The sequence below is a fragment of the Biomphalaria glabrata genome, chromosome 14, assembly GCF_947242115.1.
Source record: "Biomphalaria glabrata chromosome 14, xgBioGlab47.1, whole genome shotgun sequence".
Taxonomy (NCBI): Eukaryota; Metazoa; Mollusca; class Gastropoda; family Planorbidae; genus Biomphalaria; species Biomphalaria glabrata.
In genome coordinates this window covers 1,314,129-1,337,404 of record NC_074724.1, presented here as the reverse complement: position 1 = coordinate 1,337,404, position 23,276 = coordinate 1,314,129, and the positions used below count along the sequence as shown (strand labels likewise).

The following is a 23,276-nucleotide window of genomic DNA, read 5'->3' as shown; positions in this document are numbered from 1 at the left end:
CCTTCTTAGTCATTTATCCCATTTGAAATATGTTTTTCTAGTCATTGTGGAATTGTCTGGTAATATAGAAATATGTTTTTCTAGTCATTGTGGAATTGTCTGGTAATATAGAAATATGTTTTTTAGTCATTGTGTAATTGTCAGGTAATATAGAAATATATTTTCTAGTCATTGTGGAATTGTCTGGTAATATAGAAATATGTTTTTTCTAGTCATTGTGGAATTGTCTGGTAATACAGAAATATGTTTTTCTAGTCATTGTGGAATTGTCTGGTAATATAGAAATATGTTTTTCTAGTCATTGTGGAATTGTCTGGTAATATAGAAATATGTTTTTCTAGTCATTGTGGAATTGTCTGGTAATATAGAAATATGTTTTTCTAGTCATTGTGGAATTGTCTCGTAATATAGAAATATGTTTTTCTAGTCATTGTGGAATAGTCTGGTAATATAGAAATATGTTTTTCTAGTCATTGTGGAATTGTCTGGTAATATAGAAATATGTTTTTCTAGTCATTGTGGAATAGTCTGGTAATATAGAAATATGTTTTTCTAGTCATTGTGGAATAGTCTGGTAATATAGAAATATGTTTTTCTAGTCATTGTGTAATAGTCTGGTAATATAGAAATATGTTTATTTCGAATGTTTTTAATATTTCTTGCCTTTTATTAAACTGTTTATAACTTTCACCATCCTTTCTTCCTATTCCTATTAGAAATGAAAGAATGTATTGTTACTAATCTCCCTATTCAAGCTCTCTGCAACTGCACCACACGACACCACCAACTTGAAGAACTTGACAACTCAGGGCTCCAAAAGAACGTAATAGTTTAATGTGGAATAAATCACAATACTGTACAGTTGGCAGCACGTAACAAAAGACTGTACAAATATCTCTACGTTAACACCCGTAGCGCCATTTTAAATAAATACTAGACAAGAGTGCCTAAGTTAGGTGAAATTATACAACATAGGTCTAGTTAACAGGCAAGCACACCTCACATGCAAACAGTCCAGTCCGGCCTCGCGATGCCTGCAATTCAATCCAAAGTATAATAGCCAAGTAGTGTCCATTCAACTACAAATCAGGCTTGACTTCAGTCTCAAGTGTCCCCAATACAGGTAAAAACAACAAACAGAGAGAGCTCCAGCCGAAAATCTGATACACACGCAAAACAGAAAGAGAAAATGACAATAGCGCGTCCATAGAAACAGAGCACCATTATATTACCAAAAATAACAACTTTTTTTTTTCATCTCATACTTTTTTCTTCTCTTCACGCTCAACCTTGACATGCCAGGTAGGGATTTAATGAAAATGTATATATTAATTGCCATTTTTACAATCTTTAATGAATTTTGTTTCTCTTTAACCAAGCTAAACCGTCCATGGAAGTGCCTGAGAATAATTTCTCCGTTTCTAATATAATAACAATAATGATACTAATAAAGACAATAACAATGTAGAATTAAAATTGCAATTTTATAGTGCAGAAAAATCTGGTTTTACATGAATGCGATTACTTTTGAATTGAAATTTAATTCAATTATTAGAATCTAAAACTAGCAGTCTTAATAGATCTATTATATCTATACAACTTTAATGGTGTTTGTAAAACATAGTGTATCACTAATACATGATCATATATTTATATATTTTAAAATCTTCACAAAACCTAGATTTCTACTCTTTGTCAAATGACTATAGTATTTGTCCATATTGTTATAGAGATTTTAATTGTAAGCGTAAATAAATGTTTCGATTACGAGTAACGAATACTGCAGCCGCTGAGCCGATAAATCCATTCTTCTTTCTTTTCTAGATTAGCTTGTGTAGAGTCTAGATCTAGAATTAGAGTAGACTTAATTAACCTTTACGTTTATAGATCTACAAATGACTAGATTTAGTAGTAAATATTGTAAACATATACATTTAGATCTATATCTAAATTAAATTAGACTTCGATTTCAAATCTATTACGTAATAGATCAAATTTGCTAGATATCTCCTATCAAATCAATTTTTAGATGATCTTATGATAGATATAGATTTAGATAATATTTTACTAGATCCATAATCAGTATAGGCCTATAAATAGATATATCTAGTGTTAAGAGACTTGTATATCTTGTAAAAAGTTTTCCTTTCAGACCCTGTATTTAAAATATGTAGTGCAGCCGACGTTATTAAGGTCATCTGTTTCTGTGGCGTACAGTTAACGAGGGTGTCTTGTGACCAGCACAACAACCAACTACAAGTGCTTTCTAGTGCCAGTAAAGATTGAATGAGTTGCCCGAATTAGCCTGAAAAACCAGAGACTAATTAGAGTTTAAGTAAATGATTAACATGCTCTGGTGTAGATCTATATAAACTTCCATAACTAATTAGATCTTATGTAATGTAGAATATATATATATATATATATATATATATATATATATATATATATATATATATATATATATACATCTAAATTCAGATCTAGAATAGAAGCTAATGTAATTATAATTTAATTCATACTAGATCTAGTCTATAGATTTATCCATCTTTAGACATTTGATATAGGCCTACTTTGATTTAAATAAAGGTCAATGCATCTATATAAAATCTACAATTCTAGATCTAATAGATAAACAAAAAGTAGGCCTACAAGATCTATAGACTAGTTCTAAAATTGTAAATAACTTTGCTTAAAAAAATTAATTGAAATCAACTAGATAGGATCTAAAATGTACACTTTAAAATGTAGATATAGTTACATACTTTTTTTCTAATTGCAAAAAGTCAGACAGGATGACTAGGGATGGAGTGGGCAAAATTTAATCCCAAGACTATAGAGAGACAATTATTATTGCATATCACACTACCAGGCTGTCTGATCTAGATAAAAAAATATCCCATTTTTGTAATAAGGATACTATTATCCTTATTCAAATTAATAAACATAAGAAATCCTAGACTAATGATTTTTTTTTTAATTTGTGGTTTCTTTATATTTTGTTATTTGATTGTTAATTTTTTTTTCTTTTATTACTACTTTTCATTTTTCTTATTTTGTTTTCTATCTTAAGGAATTTGTCATTTAGATTTAGAATCTAGATCTAGTACTCCAAAAGTAGTTTTAAAGTTAATTGGAGCTCTAAATTGAAACCTAGACTACCAAAGGCTGATGAATTTTTATTTTTTTTTACATTTCATTATAAAGCATTTCACATGTATTACATTCAGTCTAAGTGCAAAAAAAATTTGCAATCAACTTAGTTGAAACAATTTATAAATTAACAAAATATTTTTTAATTTTACTGTACAAGCATAAAGATATAGAAATTAGATTTTTCTGAGAATATTTCATTGATGTAAATTTGTTTATATATATATATATATATATATATATATATATATATATATAAAAGAAAGTAATTTTATATTCATATTTTGTTCTAATTTCCAGAAAAGTACAGACCTTTGTTTTCCTCAAGACACCTGTGGACTTATTGGTATGAAATCAGAGTGAAAATATACCTAACTTCAAAACTAGTCTTATCATCATCATCATCACTACTTTGAGTTCTTTATGGAACATAGGGCCTCTACAAAAAACACACCACTCTCCACGGTCTCTTGCTAGTTTTTTTATGGTGTCCCAGCTCTTCCTGGTCTTCTCGGCTTCTTCAAGTACATTGTGTCGCCATGTTCTTTTTGGTCTTCCTCTGCGTCTTGTTCCCTGTAAGATCCACTCTAAGGCCTGCCTAGCTCTGTTGCTGGTATCTTTTCTAAGGGTGTGATCAATCCATCTACACTTTCTCTCTAAGATCTGCACTTCTATATTTTTCTGTCCACTCATCTCACACAGTTTTGTGTTTTGTACTTAATGGTATGAAATCAGAGTGAAACAATACCTAAATTGAAAATAAGTCTTATGTTGTTTTTTTTTAATTATCAAATTTTTCCCTAGAATTTAGCTTGAGTTAGACTTGATCTATTTATAGATATCTCTTGATAGACTCAATACTGTACATTGTGTTGTACATTGGATCAAGTTTATTTCCTTGTTCTCCAGGTGATCATGAAACTCAGGAGTCAGAAGGTGGAGAAGCTGATCTACACAAATATTTTGTGGGCTGTAAGAAGAATCCAGGTCATAGCCAGTTTGTACCTGTTGAGACATTCACCTTGAAACATTTACCTGAAGGTTATCAAGACAAAGATTTCTATGAATACATCAAAGTTATAGCTGACCTCACAGTTAGAGTTGGTGTGGAAATGTCAAGTCCACATAGACCAAAGCTTTGGCCAAAGACAACTCAACCATATCCATTTTATAACATGAGAGAGAGAAGAAACTTGAGGACAGGAAGTGGAAGTGTGAGGGATGTAAACAAGTTTCAAGATGGAGTCAGACAAGATGGAGGTTATGGACGTATTGCCTACACAAAGTGTTGGTGTAGAAAATGTGAAGGTTCAAACTCACCCAGCAATGTGTGGTGGGAGTTTCAAGTGCACACAGCCACACAAGTGGTTTTTGATGACATTGAGGCCAACCACACAACCTTGAGATTGTTTTATGATAGAGATGGAAGTCCAGTGGTCATTGTTGATAAGGTCAGTGTTAGATATGTAAACATTGAGCATGACAGGTGTGAGTTGAACTGTGTGACATGTGATGAAACTTTAGGAAATAAACTGATGGGAATGTGGAAACATTTTGAAAAAGTCTGGGATAAGGTCTGGGACAAATACATTTATTCTAGACCTCCACACAAGTTTCTCTTTATAGTGTCACATCCTCATGGCTGTTCTAAACAGGTCAGTGTTGGTCAATGGAAGGACAGACTAAAGGTGGGTGGTGGTAGATCTCAGTTTACTTATACAACTTGTACATGTCCAGGAAGTAGTGGAGCATATGTCAACTATCTGGGGTTTAGTAACTGGACTTGGCCTGAACTTGTCCACAGTGGAAGTCTCAAGTCTGGATTAAATTACAGTGGAGTTGGTATTGTCTAGTGAGTTGTTTCCCTTGTGATTTGTCCAGCTCCACCATGAAGATGTCTTTGAGAACCCTTGACATTCTGAACCTTAAACTTAAATGTCTCTTTAGTCTTGTGATAAATACATTTATACTTTAAGATAAATATTTATAGAAACATTTTTTTTGGACTTAGAAAATAAAAATCTTCCTATTGTCTTAGATCAACTTTTGTTGTAGTTATGTAAATAAAGTGTGTATGCTGTCTTTAAATTTACAATGTTTTGTTTCCTTTTTTATCCATGTTTGTTGTTTGTAATTTACATTTACAATAATTGAAACCTGTTTAAAATACAATAAAATCTACCAGAATTTGCTTTCGACCATCAGGTTTGTGGAAAAAACATTAGATGTAGTTCGTATGTTGTTGTTTTTTTATTATTTAAAATGCAATCTAAAAGTTTGCAAATATTTCAAATACAAAAAGTTGTCGGGTATAATAAAATATAATTAATCGAATTAAAATTTGTGTGTGTTGTTTGATTTTATTTTTTAAAGTTCTTTTATAATCTAGCAGCCATATTTTGTTTTTTCAAGGGAGTTAACTAAATACTAATTTTTAAAAATAAAATCACAGTTGTCTTTTCATGTACCTCAAAAACTTACATTTAATTTGTATAATAAATATATCGAAAGATTTACAGTAAACAACCTACTAAATGTAGACTGTATTTTTTCATTTTAAATATAATAAAAAATTTAGCAATCATTTTAAAAGAAACAAGCAAAAAATTAATCGAAAATTAGAAAAAAAAAATCAAATGTTTTGTTTGATATCCATCTTTTTGATTGTTCTCCAACGCGCGTCATTTTTTTTTTCAAAGTAGATAAATGATAAAATACTATTTTTAAGATTAAAAACATATTTGTCTTTGCTTACATTTAATTTTCTGTATCATATTTTAACAGTGTAATAAAACAAATGTGTCGAAGAGGAGTCAATGTTGGTAACAAAACAAATACATGTGTGATAATTAGATAATGGTACTAAATAATTCATTAAAACTAAACACCTACTAAATTTCAATAACCAAATCCTCAAGACCAAGAATGTTGTATTGATTCTTATAGATGTCATGTTATTTCCTTAACGTATTTCTCTATTAAAAACATCATTTACATAACTAGAAGAGTCATGGAGGGGCTACTGTAATAATGTGGATTGAAGCTCACGTATTTCTACAAGACTTTGATAAGAACCTTTGATGCTTGACTGTACTGCAAGAACTTATATCAGAAGTATATAAAAGTAAAGTTCCCTTTTAGACGGGGGGGGGGGGAGTAAAAGCGGTTGGTCGTTGTGCAGTCCACGTGACTCTATCGTAAAAAGTTAGTCAAAGAAACAGACGTCCTAAACATCATCTGACCTATAGACCGCATGTTCTGAAAGAGTAACCTTACTTTATACTTTTTAGTAGTATCACTGGTTAACTAAGTTATTATAGTGTCATACAATAGCGTGTGGGTTCGGTCCTCGTACTGTCTACTTCTTTTTCTTTTATTTTTTTTTTCATTCTACGAAAAGAACAAATTAAAAATGCGTGACATCATTTATTAAAATTTTAAAGAAATGTAATTATTTAGTAAATTAAAACAATAGTTATTAACAGCTACTGTACAGTGTGTCATCAAGACATCAATTTCAGCTTCATAAAGTAAAAAGTGATGTGAAACAAAGTTATTCTAAAATTCAGATATTTTACATTTCCCTTTGTTAGATAAGGGGAGTGGACTCTCCTAAACTTTTTGCTCTTCAAACGATGGAGAATATTCAAAAACACGGTAAACAGACAGGGTAGATAATCCACGAATTAACCATTTCTATGCATTGATCCTAGTAGCCTCCCTTATTTTCTCTGTCTATTTTCTTTCTCTATTTCTCTCTATCTCATTTTCTCTCTTTTATTCTGTCGTACTCTCTCTCTCTCTCCGTTGACATTGTGTTTATGTATATATGTTTGTTGTTATTCCACTTGGTATGAAAGCTCATATATTGTTGTGTGTAACCTGTGTTATGTGAGAGTGTGTTATTAAAGAGTCTGATGTATCCAGCGTGTAGTGTTGGCGTCGCTTACAGAGTTCAGTGTTCCTTTAGTGCAATATTAAGCTTATAAGTGTATTGTTTAAGCTGACACTCTCTCGTTTCTTCTGTCTCTCCCTCTCTTTTCCACTTCCTCTCTCTTTCTCTTTTTCTCTCTCCTCGTCTGTTATGCTTTGGTGCTGGTATCCTACTTTGTTTTTTTTCAATAAGAATTACATTTCCTATAACCTTTGTGATTTCGTTTTTCTTGTTGTTTTTTTTTGGTCACTTGTTCCACTTGACCCAAACATTCACAAGTTTTTTGGTGACTTGTTCAACTTGACCCAAACATTCACAAGTTCTTTGGTGACTTGTTCAACTTGACCCAAACATTCACAAGTTTTTTGGTGACTTGTTCATTTTCATCCAAACATTCCAGTGTTTTGGTGACTTGTTCAACTTGACCCAAACATTCACAAGTTCTTTGGTGACTTGTTCAACTTGACCCAAACATTCACAAGTTTTTTGGTGACTTGTTCATTTTCATCCAAACATTCCAGTGTTTTGGTGACTTGTTCAACTTGACCCAAACATTCACAAGTTTTTTCGTGACTTGTTCAACTTGACCCAAACATTCACACGTTTTTTCGTGACTTGTTCAACTTGACCCAAACATTCACACGTTTTTTGGTGACTTGTTCATATCATCCAAACACTCACAAGTGTTTTGGTGACTTGTTCAACTTGACCCAAACATTCACAAGTTTTTTCGTGACTTGTTCAACTTGACCCAAACATTCACAAGTTTTTTTGGTGACTTGTTCAACTTGACCCAAACATTCACAAGTTTTTTGGTGACTTGTTCAACTTGACCCAAACATTCGCAAGTTTTTTGGTGACTTGTTCAATTTCATCCAAACATTCACAAGTTTTTTGGTGACTTGTTCAACTTGACCCAAACACTCACAAGTTTTTTGGAGACTTGTTCATCTTGACCCAAACACTCACAAGTTTTTTGGTTACTTGTTCAACTTGACCCAAACATTCACAAGTTTTTTGTTACTTGTTCAACTTCATTCAAACACTCACAAGTTTTTTGGTGACTTGTTCAACTTCATTCAAACATTCTTAAGTTTTTTGGTGACTTGTTCAACTTGACCCAAACATTCACAAGTTTTTTGTTACTTGTTCAACTTCATTCAAACATTCACAAGTTTTTTTGGTGACTTGTTCAATTTCATCCAAACATTCACAAGTGTTTTGGTTACTTGTTCAACTTCATCCAAACATTCACAAGTTTTTTGGTGACTTGTTCAACTTGACCCAAACATTCACAAGTTTTTTTGTGACTTGTTCAACTTGACCCAAACATTCACAAGTTTTTTTGTGACTTGTTCAACTTGACCCAAACATTCACAAGTTTTTTGGTTACTTGTTCAACTTGACCCAAACATTCACAAGTTTTTTGGTGACTTGTTCAACTTGACCCAAACATTCACAAGTTTTTTGTTCTTTGACTTTTGGTGAAACAGAAGAAGACGTTCAGAGAACTGATTGAAACTTCTCTTTACAACTAAGTATCAACTCTTTTATGTCGTTTTGTAAAGTAAGTGTTTGTAATACATTTGTAATACATTTGTAATACATTTGTGATACATTTGTATTAAATTTATAATACATGTGTAATACATTTGTAATACATTTGTAATATATTTGTAATACATTTGTAGACATTTGTAAGACATTTGTAAGACATTTGTAATGCATTTGTATTAAATTTGTAATATATTTGTAATACATTTGTAATATATTTGTAATACATTTGTAATATATTTGTAATATATTTGTAATACATTTGTAATATATTTGAAATACATTTGTAATATATTTGTAATACATTTTTATTAAATTTGTAATACATTTGTAATACAATTTTAATAAATTTGTAATACATTTGTTATACATTTGTAATACATTTCCATTCAATTTGTAATACATTTGTATTCCATTTGTAATTCATTTGTAATACATTTTTAATACACACGTGTCACACTGTTGAGTGTGTGAGACTAATTAATTAGTTTTATAGGTGTTATCAAGGCTCACCGATAGAGTTGACAGAGACCAGACAAAGGTTAGGTCAATGTCAGTTACATGTTTGCCTTGTAGAGAGACTGATATGTGGGTCGGGACAGACACAGACCATTATTAATGTTAGTTTATGTGCAGGCGAGATACTCAGCCTATATAAAGAGACGTTTTGGGCAGACACAGACCATTATTAATGTTAGTTTAGGTGCAGGCGAGATACTCAGCCTATATAAAGAGACGTTTGGGGCAGACCGGGGCACAGCGCCATTTGGTATCTACAGGGGCGGGTGTCGTGTGCCAGAGATGCTGTAGCATGTAGGAAGTAGTACTAAAGGACCAGGGTAAGAAAATGATTTGTATTAGTTATTGCATTGGAAGGTAGTTGATTAAGACTAAATAGAATTAGCGCTTTAGCTAGTTGTTAGTGTCACGACCCAGATTCCCCCACTCTCGTTACTACTTCATTTTACCTCCCTTTAATATATATGTACCAGTAGTATTCCATTGACTCTTTTCGTCTAGTGATGATTCTCACTCTTAGTGCGTGTAATTACTTTGAATGTATATTAATTAAACTAAGGACAACAATGTCACAACATCAATGACCACATAATGAATACTCATAATAAAGTCAAACTCTCTCATTAAAACTAATATTTAATGTTATAAATAGGGCATCGATGGCCACTTTAAAATCATGTAATAAATGTAAAGATTGATTGATGAATGAATTAATAATTGCAAATATAGATTATTAATACCATAAAATGATAACATAAGACAAGTGGATTCAAAAGTATATACCAATGAAACTATTGTATTTGTTAACATAATAAACAATAAAGACATAATCAACAAAACAGGAATTAATCACCCTTGCCAATCAGACCACCACGGCTACTCTATCCTCCATGCACTGGACCCAGCGCCGCAGACTGCATCAGAGTTCAGTACCGCTGTCCATGTCATCTGATGTCAACTACTGCATGTCGCTCTTTGTCTTGCTCACTACGCCACTGTCGCTAACATCTATTCAGTGTCTCTACGCTTAGACTGCCACATGAAACATGGAGAACAACTGAAGCGACAACAAAAAAAAAGTACAGACCTTCATCAACAGATGTCTGAGAAATATCCTAAAAATACACTGGTATGACAAAGTAGAAAACACCAAACTGTGGGAGATGAGTGGACAGAAAAATATAGAAGTGCAGATCTTAGAGAGGAAGTGGAGATGGATTGGTCACACCCTTAGAAAGATACCAGCAACAGATCTAGGCAGGCCTTAGAGTGGAACCCCCCAGGGAACAAGACGCAGAGGAAGACAAAAAGAACATGGCAACGCAGTATACTTGAAGAAGCAGAGAAGAGCTGGGACACCATCAAAAAACTAGTAAGAGACCGTGGAGAGTGGCGTGTTTTTGTCGAGGCCCTATGTTCCATGAGGAACTAAAAGAAGTGTCGTGTCAGACTAACTATGAGATATTGATATATATATACGTAGATTATCAAAACATTTATTACCTTGTTCTGCGTAACTAGTTGATAATCTATTTTACTTTTTTTTTAGAAACCGTTATTTTTGTTATATTTTGACTTGAAGTCCTCCAAGAAACAATATCATCTTTTTGTCCTGTTATTAAGTAGATAAAAACATTACTCTGAAATACATAAGTATACAATGGTACAATGGGAAAAGGTTATCTCATAAGAGCATATGGTTTAACAGGTAGGCTTAAGGTGGGAACAACAAAGCTAATACAAGAGAAGACAATTATACTATTAAGTTGAAGGAGAATCGCAACATTAGCACTAGATTACTTCCCTTCTTCCTGTTCATCTCAGAAGACATCCTGACAATAGACAAGAACATGTTGACCGCTGTTACATTTTATTTTCTTGCTAAGTCTAGTCTATATCTTTGAATTTATTACGCTTAATTATAATTGTACCTTTTTAAAAGTACACCTTTATTTGATAAGCACCGAACTGTTTATATGATTTTTATAGGAATAGATTTGGCTAAGTGTTTAAGCGCTTGGCTTCTAAATAAATGTTTTTTAAATATGCTGTTTTAACTTGGGAATTTTTAGGGTGCCTTTGAGTCTTGACATTATTAGTTGTTGAAAAGTAAATGCAGTTTGTCCTTATGCTGGCCACGTGACATCCTCGTTAACCGTGAGCCTTTACATCATCTGCCCCATAGATCACAAGGTCTGAAATGGAAACTTTTGAGTCCATCCAAATCTAAAAGGTAGCTGGTATACGTTGGGGAGTAGCTTGGTCGTTGTGTTGACAATAGGACACCCTCGTGAAAAGTCAAGCATGGAAACAGATGAGCTATAGGCCTACAACATCCCCCGATCACCCATCACAAATAGCCGATAATTGTGTCTATTAATTCTGTTAAAAAGGAATTTTGTTATACGGACGTTGTTTATTTTTATTTTCTAATCCCAAAACAGTCATACATTTTCAATGCAGCTTTTCTCAAACTCTGGAAGGGGGGGGGGGGGTTGGATCCAACGTTCTTTTAATTATATTGAGACGTCTTGCCAAACCTTAGGCCGGTCAATGTATTTCATCATATTGAGACGTCTTGCCAAATCTTAGGCCGGTCAATGTATTTCATCATATTGAGACGTCTTGCCAAACCTTAGGCCGGTCAATGTATGTCATCATATTGAGACGTCTTGCTAAACCTTAGGCCGGTCAATGTATTTCATCATATTGAGACGTCTTGCCAAACCTTAGGCCGGTCAATGTATTTCATCATATTGAGACGTCTTGCCAAACCTTAGGCCGGTCAATGTATTTTATTGTCGTCATAAATCTTGGCAGGAATCGTTAGACATTTAGCTATTATAGAGACGTACCATAATTGACGGTATTGAACGCGACATTTGGTGACCTCACGGACTATTTGGTTTTAGTTTATTCATGTTGTTATTAGTCAGTTGGTGTTGGGAATTTAAGAGGACAACATTTTAAGACGAACAGAAACTCGACAGTGGCCTGTAAACATTAATCTTTATTCAAGTATCTAACGGTCTGGTCTTTGTCCTTACATCTTGTTTTTGTGCAGGTCTTGTTCATAAGTAATTTAAACGTGTCTAATACATCCGTACATGAAACTCAAACATCTTCTGAGATTATATCTAGGTCTATTTATAGTCATTGTCTGTCTTCAAAGAATATATGGATTTCAAATAGAGCGATTGAATCCTTTTGTATCAAGGACAGCCACATTTACCTTAACCATCATTTCAGGTAAAAATATCTGTCTCAATCAATCAATCAATCAATCTATCTATCTATCTATCTATCTATCTATCTATCTATCTATCTATCTATCTATCTATCTATCTATCTATCATCTATCTATCTATCTATCTATCTATTTATCTATCTATCTATTTATCTATCTATGTCTCTTTCTATCTATCTATCTGTCAGGTGAGTTTAGTCGCTTAAGTAGGGTCTGATATGATGGTCCCGTATCCCCAGCCAGAACAGAGTAACACAAGAACCTAAAGGTAATGGCATGTAAAATACGAACATCGAATAACATTTATTCAACTGAACAGTTAGCGAATAACAACAGTTGTCAACATGAAAAATATTTAATAATACTTAATTATAAGTTATCAACATATTTACATATAAATCATTATCATTGAAGTCATCATTGAATTAATAACTAGTCTAATATCACGCCAATAAGTTTCCATAACACACCTTCACGCTCACACTCCATCTCGGCGCCCGACGTAACCTCGACTCCCTACACCTCAACAACAATAGTTACTGCACAACTCCAAGGGCGGAAAGACTACACACTTTCCCATAGCCCCAAGCCTAACACCCTGAAACGACAAGAAAACCTAGATCTAGCGATGCCGCTACAAGAAAGAACTTTTCAATAGCGACACCCGTACCGAAAGATCAGCATACTTAATAAAACTATTTACTTACGTACCCTTACAAGGGGGGAACACAAAACCCGCTACCCAGCTCAGAAAAGAAGCTCTCTCTCTCTTGCGGGAACTAAGGATGACGTAAACACACACACACACACACACACAATATTCTAGACAACAAAACGCACTAAAAAAAATCTACTTCCTATAAGCCTAACACCAATATTAAATGCAAAGAAAACTTCACACGCGCACGACACTATCTAGCTATCCCCATTAACTTCAACAGTGTCAATGTAAAGATAAAGGACATATGAGGACTTATGTTAAAGTGATGAAAGACATATAAGGACTTAGGTTAATTAAAGAGATGAAAGACATATAAGGACAGGTTGAAGAGATGAAGGATATATGAGGACATACATTAAAAAATAATGCACCTAAAACATGCGACCTTGTATGTAATTACAAAGAATTTACTTTGGAGTTTTTTTTGTTTTTTTTTAAATTATTGTATTGTCACGCGTGACTGCCCACTTGGTTAAAGAGAGTAAATAAAATAAGTGTTACTGATCTTCATGAAAGAATAGTTGTCAAGTGTTAGTGTACATTGTGATTCCCAAATAATTAACTAGTAGGCCACCATGTGAATTACTCTCACTTCAAATAAGCCAAGTGTTCCGCTAAATACGTGGTCGAGAGGCTAAGTACGCTTGAACTTGGCGTGGATTGGCTACCTATGAAGAAGTTCGAGGTTCGATACCCGACACGAGTAGAGCTGTGTTTACTGAGCCGAAAACATATTTCACCTAAGTCCTATATCCTATTGATATGTAGTGAAGTGATTTACATGTATCTGTATCCTTACATATCACTTTAGTCTGTTAAACTGTTGGGGCATCATGCAATATTCGTCGACCGTTTTTCTCGATTCCACTGTCTTTTGCCTAGGTAGAACCTCTTTTAATGGCAGGCGTGTCCATTCTTTTATGTTGTCCTCCCATCGCTTTTCTGTCTTCCTCTTATATTCTTTGTCCTGGTACTGTTCCCAGAAAAAAGTTCTCTGCAAGCCTCGGAGATCTGGTAATATGTAATGTAAGGGGTTTATGTAAGACCAATCACCATATTACTTCGTCAGACCTGTGACGTGGCAGCGAGCTATCGGTCTCCCCAGACCACGTGACTGGCCTACTATGACAAATTTTCTAGATCAGGGGTGGGCAAATTACGGCCCTCGGGCCACATGCAGCCCGCCGAAGTGCTTTATGTGGCCCGTGGACACCTAAAAATTCAGGCATGCCCACATATTACACATATAAAAATGCAAATATATTAAAAATAAATCATTGTAAATATGAAAAGAAATTATTGAAACATTTGATTCTTATCACTTATAATGAAGAGGCTAAAGAAACTATTGTCTCTAAACGTCATTCTAAAAAATATAAAGTAAACAAAGATTATTTGAAATGGTAATATTTCGAAACATTCAGTCAAAGACAAAAGCCCAGGCCAGTATTTATTTAATGTTATGAAGAACTGTGTAGAAAGAGTTGTGTTGGCGTGTACAACATGGCAAGGGTAACAACTGCTGGAGTCCGAACTTTGATTGAGAAAAACAGGCTTTTAATTTTACTTTTAATAAAATAAAAACAATATTCCAACCATAAACTCATAACGGAAAAGTTTACAGAAAGCTGCATTAAATTATAATCTAATTTTTACAACAATCACATTACTGACTCATTTATTGGAACAGGGCACACCTTAGGCATAGGCAAATTATTCAACTACTTAGGGCCCTTGAAAGACAGGGGTCTTCACGCAGGACGTATGCTAAATTGTAATAGAAAAGAATATGCAAAACTTGTCTCACTGTTATTATTGTAGTACACTAGTTTTTTTTTTTCAATTAATTGCATAATTATAATTTTTTCGCTGTTTTTTTTTTTTTAATTTTTCTTTTTTATTTTCGGGAGGGGGGGTACCAAAATCACTCCTGCTAGGGCCTCCATTTATCTAAGGCCGGCTCTGGCTGGTAGTTCCGAGAAGTACTTGAAGATTTGGAAACAAAACATTCCGATGTTCGGTAACACAGTAGTATCCACTGGCCTAGCATTAGAAGAATATGGAATCTCAAGGTAGAAATGGTTAGCTTGAGGGACATTGACTGTGACTTTGTTACTAATATTTCTAATGAAGAGTTGAAGACAGACTTTATGTTTATCATCGGATGCATTGCAATTTGTTGTCTGCAAATGAAATGTATGTGCATCTTAAATCTTTTCAAACAAAACTATTCCACTTCTTGAGGCCAGCAAGTGAAATCGGGTTTTGCTATTTTCCTTAGCTGAAAGGTGTAACTAGTGAAATGGTTGAAAAGTACAAGACTAATTTGGATTCCTTGATAGTGGAATTTGAAAGCCAATTTTAAGACGTCAAGAACTGGGAATCAGTTCTCAATACCCTCAGTTCACCAATTAATGCAGAAGCTGATTCAGCTCCAGATGTCATAACTCCAAGCAAAGTTTGACCTGAAAGTTCCAACACTTCCATGGTGCCAGAAGCTGTATGTTCACACGTTCAAAATACTTTGCTGCTAAACTTTCCAATTTTTTGGAACCACAATCATCTGTGAACAGGTTGATGCTGATTGACTGTAATTTGACAGCAGTCACAAGAAATAAAAACAAGTAGTATGTTCCTCTGATTTCTCGCAATTTGCACAAGAATAAACACTTAAATACTTCCCAATAAGTACAACTAAGCAGCTTTGGGAATTATGATGTAAAATAACAATAGTAAAATTAAAGAAAAATCATTCGTAAAATTAATTCAAGAAATTGCTAACTCTTGTAGTAGTTTGGGAGTGCAAAAAAAAAATAAAAAAAATAAATATTTATGCGGCCCCTCAGTCCCTAAATTTTATTTATTCGGCTCTCGGTAGTAAAAAGTTGCCCACTCCTGGTCTAGACTGATGACACACATTCACAATAGAAAAGAAAAAGTAACTCTGCTAAACACAAATCAGAAAGAATAAAAGAGTTACTCACCTTTGTTCTTTTGCCAATTGTTTCATAAAACAGTAAAACTAAATGTGAAACTCTTTGCTTTTTATTTCTCGTTCTCAATGTTTCGCTAATGCCGTTTGGAATCTTCGATATGAAAACAGAGACCACAAATAGGAACACACGCCTCTGTTAGCGACATATTCTTTGACAATGAACGAGAGAAATGATAATTTATTTTGCACATCCTCAGGTTCAATACACTTGTAAATAGACTAAATTGTCATTGTAAACTAGCTTTCACTTTAGATTTAGACTTAACTTAGGCATTGTAAACCTTAAACTAGATTTAGACTAGACTCCTTTAAAAACTAAAATCAAGAACAGTCATCATGAAATTGCTCTGGCTATTTATCCTAATAATCACCAAATGCACACTAGCTGAACACAGAACTAGATCTACCTTTGTCAACACTAAACTTAAAAAGGAAACAACAGTCATAATCAATCATCACACTTTAGAACAATGCAACTTCAAAAATAACCTAACATACACATCTATAACATTAAAGAAGATTACCCATCACAAATGGAAGTTCTCAATCAGACACAGCAGAAATAAATACCTATCACTGTTAATATTAATGGCAGGAGATGTAGAGTCAAATCCAGGGCCTAGATCTAAAGATAGATGCAACATCTGCAAAAAAATATGCACCCTGAAACAGAAAGCCATTCAATGTGACACCTGCGATGAATGGTACCATGCATCATGTCTCCATATGAATACACCTGTGTATTATGCCTTAGGCAACAAAGACGCATCATGGCACTGTGTACCGTGTGGGTTACCTCAGTTTACATCAGGACTGTTTGATTCCTTTGATGCGGACACTTCTAACCCATACAACATCCTAAACACCATCCCGAACCAAACTCACCAACCACTAGCCAGATCCACTCCTGTTAAACCTAAATCTACTAAAATTAATACAACAGCCTCACTAAACAAACCTACTAAAGAAGTAATACCAAAATACCTTAAAACCTTAGTTATAAATTTTCAAAGCATTAGGAACAAAACAGCAGACTTAGAAATTTTATTAGAATGTGAGAAACCAGACATAATTGCAGGAACAGAAACTTGGCTGCATCCTGAAATTTATAATGCAGAAATTTTCAATAGTAATTATGAAATTTTTAGAAAAGATAGGGCTGATAATCATGGAGGAGTTCTTTTAGCAATAAAAAACACTCTTATAGCAGAAGAAATTACCTTACCTAACTCAAAAAATGTAGAATCAACATTTTGTAAAATTAATACCACCTCAACATCCCTAATAATAGGCAGCATTTACAGACCACCAAATTCTAGTTTAGAATACATGCAGGAACTATGTAATCAGATTACTACACTTAAAGAGACAAATAAAAATGCAGTTTTTTGGATTATGGGTGATTTCAACCTACCTGATATAAATTGGAAAACACTAACCATAGATAAACACCAAAACCTTAAGGACATAAATGAGCTTTTCATAGAAACTTTACACAACCTAAGTTTAGATCAAATCATTAAAAAGCCAACTAGATTAAACAACACATTAGATCTCTTCTTAACCAACAGACCTGGATTAGTAGTTGATTATGAAATTATCCCTGGTCTATCAGACCATGAGATCATAAAAATACACAGTCAGATAAAAGCAGTAGCCAATACAAAACCCAAAAGAAAAATCTTACTCTGGAATAAATGTAACCTAACACAACTACACCAAGCTGCACTAAACTTTCAACAAACATTCTTATTAGAAAAAGACATTAACCAACCAGTCGATGACCTCTGGAATTTCATTAAAAACCATCTTAAAAGCATAATAGAAAATCATATACCAACTAAATACACATCAAACAAAATAAATAAATGCTGGTTTAATAATAGACTAAAGAAGCTTTGTAAACAGAAGGAAAACCTCTATAGAAAATTTAAAGAAACTAATGCAGAAAGAGTTTACAAAAAGTATATAAAAATTAAACACTTAACCCAAAAAGTAAGCAGACAGCTGCAGAGTGAATACATAAACAATGTAATATCTAAAGATAACAACAAAAACCTATGGTCATACATTAAGTCTAAGAAAATGGAAACAACAGGCGTAGCGCCATTAAAAGATGAACATAACATAATACATAATGATAATGAAACTAAAGCAAACATTCTAAACAAATACTTTGCATCAGCATTCTCAGCCCCAGGAGACAAAGACATATTACTGAATTTGAACCAAGTAGACAACATAGAAGATATAGTAGTACAAGAAAATGGAATTCAAAAACTATTAGCCAACACCAAACCAAATAAAGCTTCTGGACCTGATGGTATTCCAGCTAGATTACTCAAAGAACTAAGTAATGAGCTAGCCCCAGTGTTCAAAATACTCTTTCAGGCTTCACTTAACCAGGGCAGAGTACCAAAGGACTGGAAAGAAGCTAATGTCACCCCCCTATTTAAAAAAGGAGAAAAATCTGACCCAGGGAACTACAGACCAGTATCACTTACCAGCATCACATGTAAAATCCTAGAACACATAATATGTAGCAACATCATAAACCACTTAGACAAACATAATGTCCTCACCCCATACCAACATGGCTTTAGGAAATATAAATCATGTGAAACACAACTAATAGGACTAATTGATGATTTTTCAAAAGGTTTAGATAATAGTGAACAAATAGATGCTATCTTACTAGATTTTTCTAAGGCTTTTGACAAAGTTCACCACCATAGTTTGCTTAAAAAATTAAAATATTTCGGCATTAATGGTCCACTGCATCAGTGGATTAAAGACTTTCTGATAGGGAGAGAACAAACTGTAATAATAAATGGCTCTAAATCAACACCGATAACAGTAAACTCAGGTGTACCTCAAGGTACAGTCTTGGGTCCACTACTATTTTTAATTTACATAAATGATTTACCAAATTGCATTAGTTCAGGAACAAAAGTCAGATTATTTGCAGACGATTGCATAATATATAGAACAATAAAAACAACACAAGACACAGATATTTTACAAAGAGAATTAGATGAATTACAGAAATGGGAATCAAATTGGAGCATGTCTTTCCACCCAGAAAAATGTCAGTTGTTAAGAGTAACAAAAAAACTAAAACAAATTAATTCCACTTATCTTATTCATGGCAAACCAGTATCACAGACTAAAAACGCAAAATACCTAGGTGTTATAATAAATGAAAAACTATCATGGAATCCACATATTGATGAAACTACAAAAAAATCAAACAAAGCATTAGGATTTATTAAAAGAAATTTATATAAATCAAATAAGAACATAAAACTAAAATGTTACTTAACCTTGGTTAGGCCAATAATAGAATATGCATCCTCCGTTTGGGACCCCTCAACTCAAGAAAACATTAAGAAACTGGAACAGACACAAAATAGAGCAGTGAGATTCATAACAAACGAAAATTCACATTTGACTAGAGTAACACCTTTAGTAAAATCACTAAATTTAGAAAGCCTTCAGGACAGAAGGCTCAAAAGTAAAGTAGCAATCATACATAAAACACTGAACCATAATCTTCAAATACAAAAACAAAATTTAATAAAATACTCTGAAAGACACAAAGATAAAGGCACATTCCTCGTCCCATATGCTAGGACAAATTTGTACAAATACTCCTTCTTCCCTAGTGCTATTAGAGCATGGAATGGGTTGCCTGAGCTAGCCAGGAAAACCAGTGACTTGGCAGAGTTTAAGTCATTGGTTAATATGCATGACTAAATGCATGACGCGTAGGACGTAATCATCTTTATTTTTGAAGTAACGTCTGTATTATATAAGATAAAACTAGCATTACACTGGAGCTGGGGAGAGTGTAAGGCCTATGTGTAGACTTTATTTAATGTACACTATTACATAAACAGGTTTGTCCTCCTCTTACGATGTAAGCCTTATTATAGCAAGAAATAATTGTAGCTTACTTAGGACGTACTGTACTATTGGCCTTTTGACTACCTGCGTATGTCTTGTATGTATTCTGATAGTAAAATTTTGCTTGTATGATCAATGAGACTATTGTTTTAAAAAAATCTTGAATAAAATATACACCTCTGATCTAGTTAACTAAGGGACACAATTTCTAATAGTTCATTGTCAAAACCAACGTGTACATATGTGATCCATGCGGGTAATGGCTAGTTAATACTTGAATTATACTCCTTCTTCGGCAATCAATTGAAGTGTTAGGTTAGGTTTGGGCTTTCGTACATATCAAGCGCATTCAATCGATCACAATGGAAGGTCGAAAGTTAGGGGATTTGTCGGGCGGACTAGAAGACGCAGGCGTAGCCTACTTTTTTGTGGATCGGGAGCCCGAATTAAAAAGATTGATAAGCGATGCCATTGCCATATACAAGATATTGAAAAGTCTAATAAAGGTTTTAAAACAGCAACAATAGCGCCAACAACAGAACTGTTACAAATGATTCACTTCTATTCCAACTTTATTTTCCTTGCAATTATCTCTTACGATTTAACACATTTGACACATTTCCTTCTACTAAGTCCAAAAAAAGCAACTAGAAATGTTCTTGTAATTGTGAGTCAAAGAAATGTCTGTAAGCATTGAATTGGTTTACATTTGTACTTACCTTTGTAAGAAGAATTAATATTAGAGATACTGGTATGTAAATTTTGAGAATCTGAAACAGTAATTAATTAATTAATATCGTATTAATTTAAGTGTATAAATAATGTACAACAAATACATAACCTACTCTCAATCGCAAAGGTAATTCATTGATGTAAAAGAAAATTACAAAATAAATGTGTACTTCGTCTCGACGGTCCAGGGTTCAGGGTTCAAATCCAAGCCGCTGCTTCTCCACCCGCCTTCCTGGATGAAACTATGGGCTAGGTAAAAGCTTCGATTCAGAAAGAACATGCAAAACAGACAGACAACAAGAACACACTGTAGACCATATAGGTATTCACCTATAGATCATAGATTCACACTTATAACTTACTTTAAGAGTTGTAGAACTGCTACCATTAGGAGATCGGCATATTCACAATTCGAACTAGCTAATTGTTTCGTAAATGCGCATCTCTAATTAACTCTTCCAGAGAGGCACAAGAGTTACTGCTTTTGTCTCACTTCAATACACAGTTGAACATTTTTTGTTTTAAAAAACTGTTTATTATCATTTCCGGGAAGACATCTTCTCTTAATTCATCTATCAGACAAATACATTGAATTACTGCCCTTGAGCACGAGTTTCTTGAACTAAAAATATTTTTTTGTGATTAGATTTTTATTCAAAAATATTCTATTGAACAAATGTAACCCATACAGCTTAAATGTATGTGCCTTATGTGCTATGTGTTCATTCAATAAGTTTTTTTCACAGACATTATTAGTGCTGTGCAAGTGTTTAGCGCTGTTCTTTCCTTCAAGGAAGTTCACATGGATTATAATATTTTATCAACGAGAAGATAACGCGCCCAATAAGTTACTTTTTTCTATTGATTCAAAATATTGGTTTAGAAGCACAACCCAAATCAAGCCTAAAGCTTTTGCTGACCGTAGCTTATGTTGCCCATAGCTTATGTTACCTATAGCTTATGTTGCCTAAAGCTTATGCTGCCTACAGCTTATGTTGCCTATAGCTTATGTTACCCATAGCATATGCTGCCTATAGCTTATGTTGCCCATAGTTTATGTTGCCTATAGCTTATGCTGACCATGCTGCCTAATGCTTATGTTGCCCATAGTTTAAGTTGCCTATAGCTTATGGCGTCCATAGCTTATGTTGGCCATAGCTTATGTTGCCCAAAGATTATGTTGCCCATAGCTTGTGTTGCCCAAAGATTGTGTTGTCCATAGCTTGTGTTGCCCGTACCTTATGTTGCCCATAGTTTATGCTGCCTAGAGCTTTTGTTGCCCATAGCTTATGTTGCCCATAGCTTATGTTGCCCATAGATTATATTGCCCATAGATTGTGTTGTCCATAGCTTGTGTTGCCCATAGTTTGTGTTGCCCGTAACTTATGTTGCCCATAGTTTATGCTGCCCATAGTTTATGCTGCCTAAAGCTTTTGTTGCCCCAAGCTTATGTTGCCCATAGCTTATGTTGCCCATAGCTTATGTTGCCCATAGCTTATGTTGCCCATAGATTATATTGCCCATAGATTGTGTTGTCCATAGCTTGTGTTGCCCATAGTTTGTGTTGCCCGTAACTTATGTTGCCCATAGTTTATGCTGCCCATAGTTTATGCTGCCTAAAGCTTTTGTTGCCCCAAGCTTATGTTGCCCATAGCTTATGTTGCCCATAGCTTATGTTGCCCTTAGTTTATGTTGCCCATAGCTAGTGTGGTACTTAGTTCTCATGTATATGTTGAAGTGTTCAGACAAGTAATCCTATGTCTGCGATGAACTGCGCAGTGGTTTCCAGATCTGGCAGCTCTCCATAAAGTTTTTGTTCTATAAGGTGCTTTTGGGGCCAACAGTTCTAACTTGTTAGGGCCTTTCCGTAGTGCATGCATATCTTAATGTTTTTTTTTTAAATATTAATTGTGTACTATTGTACTGACGACTACTTACTGTTCACGTGTAGCACATAGGTCAGTGATAGATTTCGTTTGTGCACTACGTCATCAACTACGCAAATAAATTCTGAAACGTAATTTAGACAAAAGTATTAGGAAGTGACTTAATTCTGTAGTGCAAAACTAAAATTTAGTAAATAAAAATGTTTTGAAGTTTAACTGACTAAAACAAATTGTGCCAGAATAATTTTTTTTTTATAAATATGTAATTTTATTAACACTCGATTTGTACCATTAGAGCATAGAATGGATTGCCTGAATTAGACTTAAAAACAAATGACATAACCAACGTCTCGTATCAACCTCAGAGCAGTGGACACCAGGTGGTAGGAGGCTACAAACATTGCCAGTAACAGATCTTTATGGAGACAACTTGCCGCCCAATGCACCGAACGGCGCGGGAAGACTGAAGTCTAAGTAAGTCTTATCAACATGTATTTCTATGACCTTGTGTTCTGCGTAAAGTGAATAAGTTACGCCTAAACTATTGGAATAACTAACTAGTAGTCCAACGTACTGAATTAATCTCTGTAAAAAACAAACAATGTGTTCCCCTAAATACTAAGAATGTG

The 23,276-nt window shown here is 33.9% G+C and overlaps 2 protein-coding genes across 2 annotated transcripts in view; one reads left to right on the top strand and one right to left on the bottom strand.

The window, feature by feature from the left end:
• The window catches only part of LOC106070200 (uncharacterized), a 121,202-nt gene that overhangs the window by 11,545 nt on the left and 86,381 nt on the right, over positions 1–23,276 (top strand). The window lies entirely within an intron of this gene.
• Positions 1–23,276, bottom strand: part of LOC129922825 (uncharacterized) — a 40,862-nt gene that overhangs the window by 4,461 nt on the left and 13,125 nt on the right. Inside the window, exons 6-7 of the mRNA XM_056010411.1 lie at positions 22,700–22,771; positions 20,749–20,799 (exon numbers count right to left, since the gene is read on the bottom strand). Of these exons, the coding sequence (XP_055866386.1) occupies positions 20,749–20,799; positions 22,700–22,771 (123 nt within the window). The remainder of the gene's footprint in view (positions 1–20,748; positions 20,800–22,699; positions 22,772–23,276) is intronic.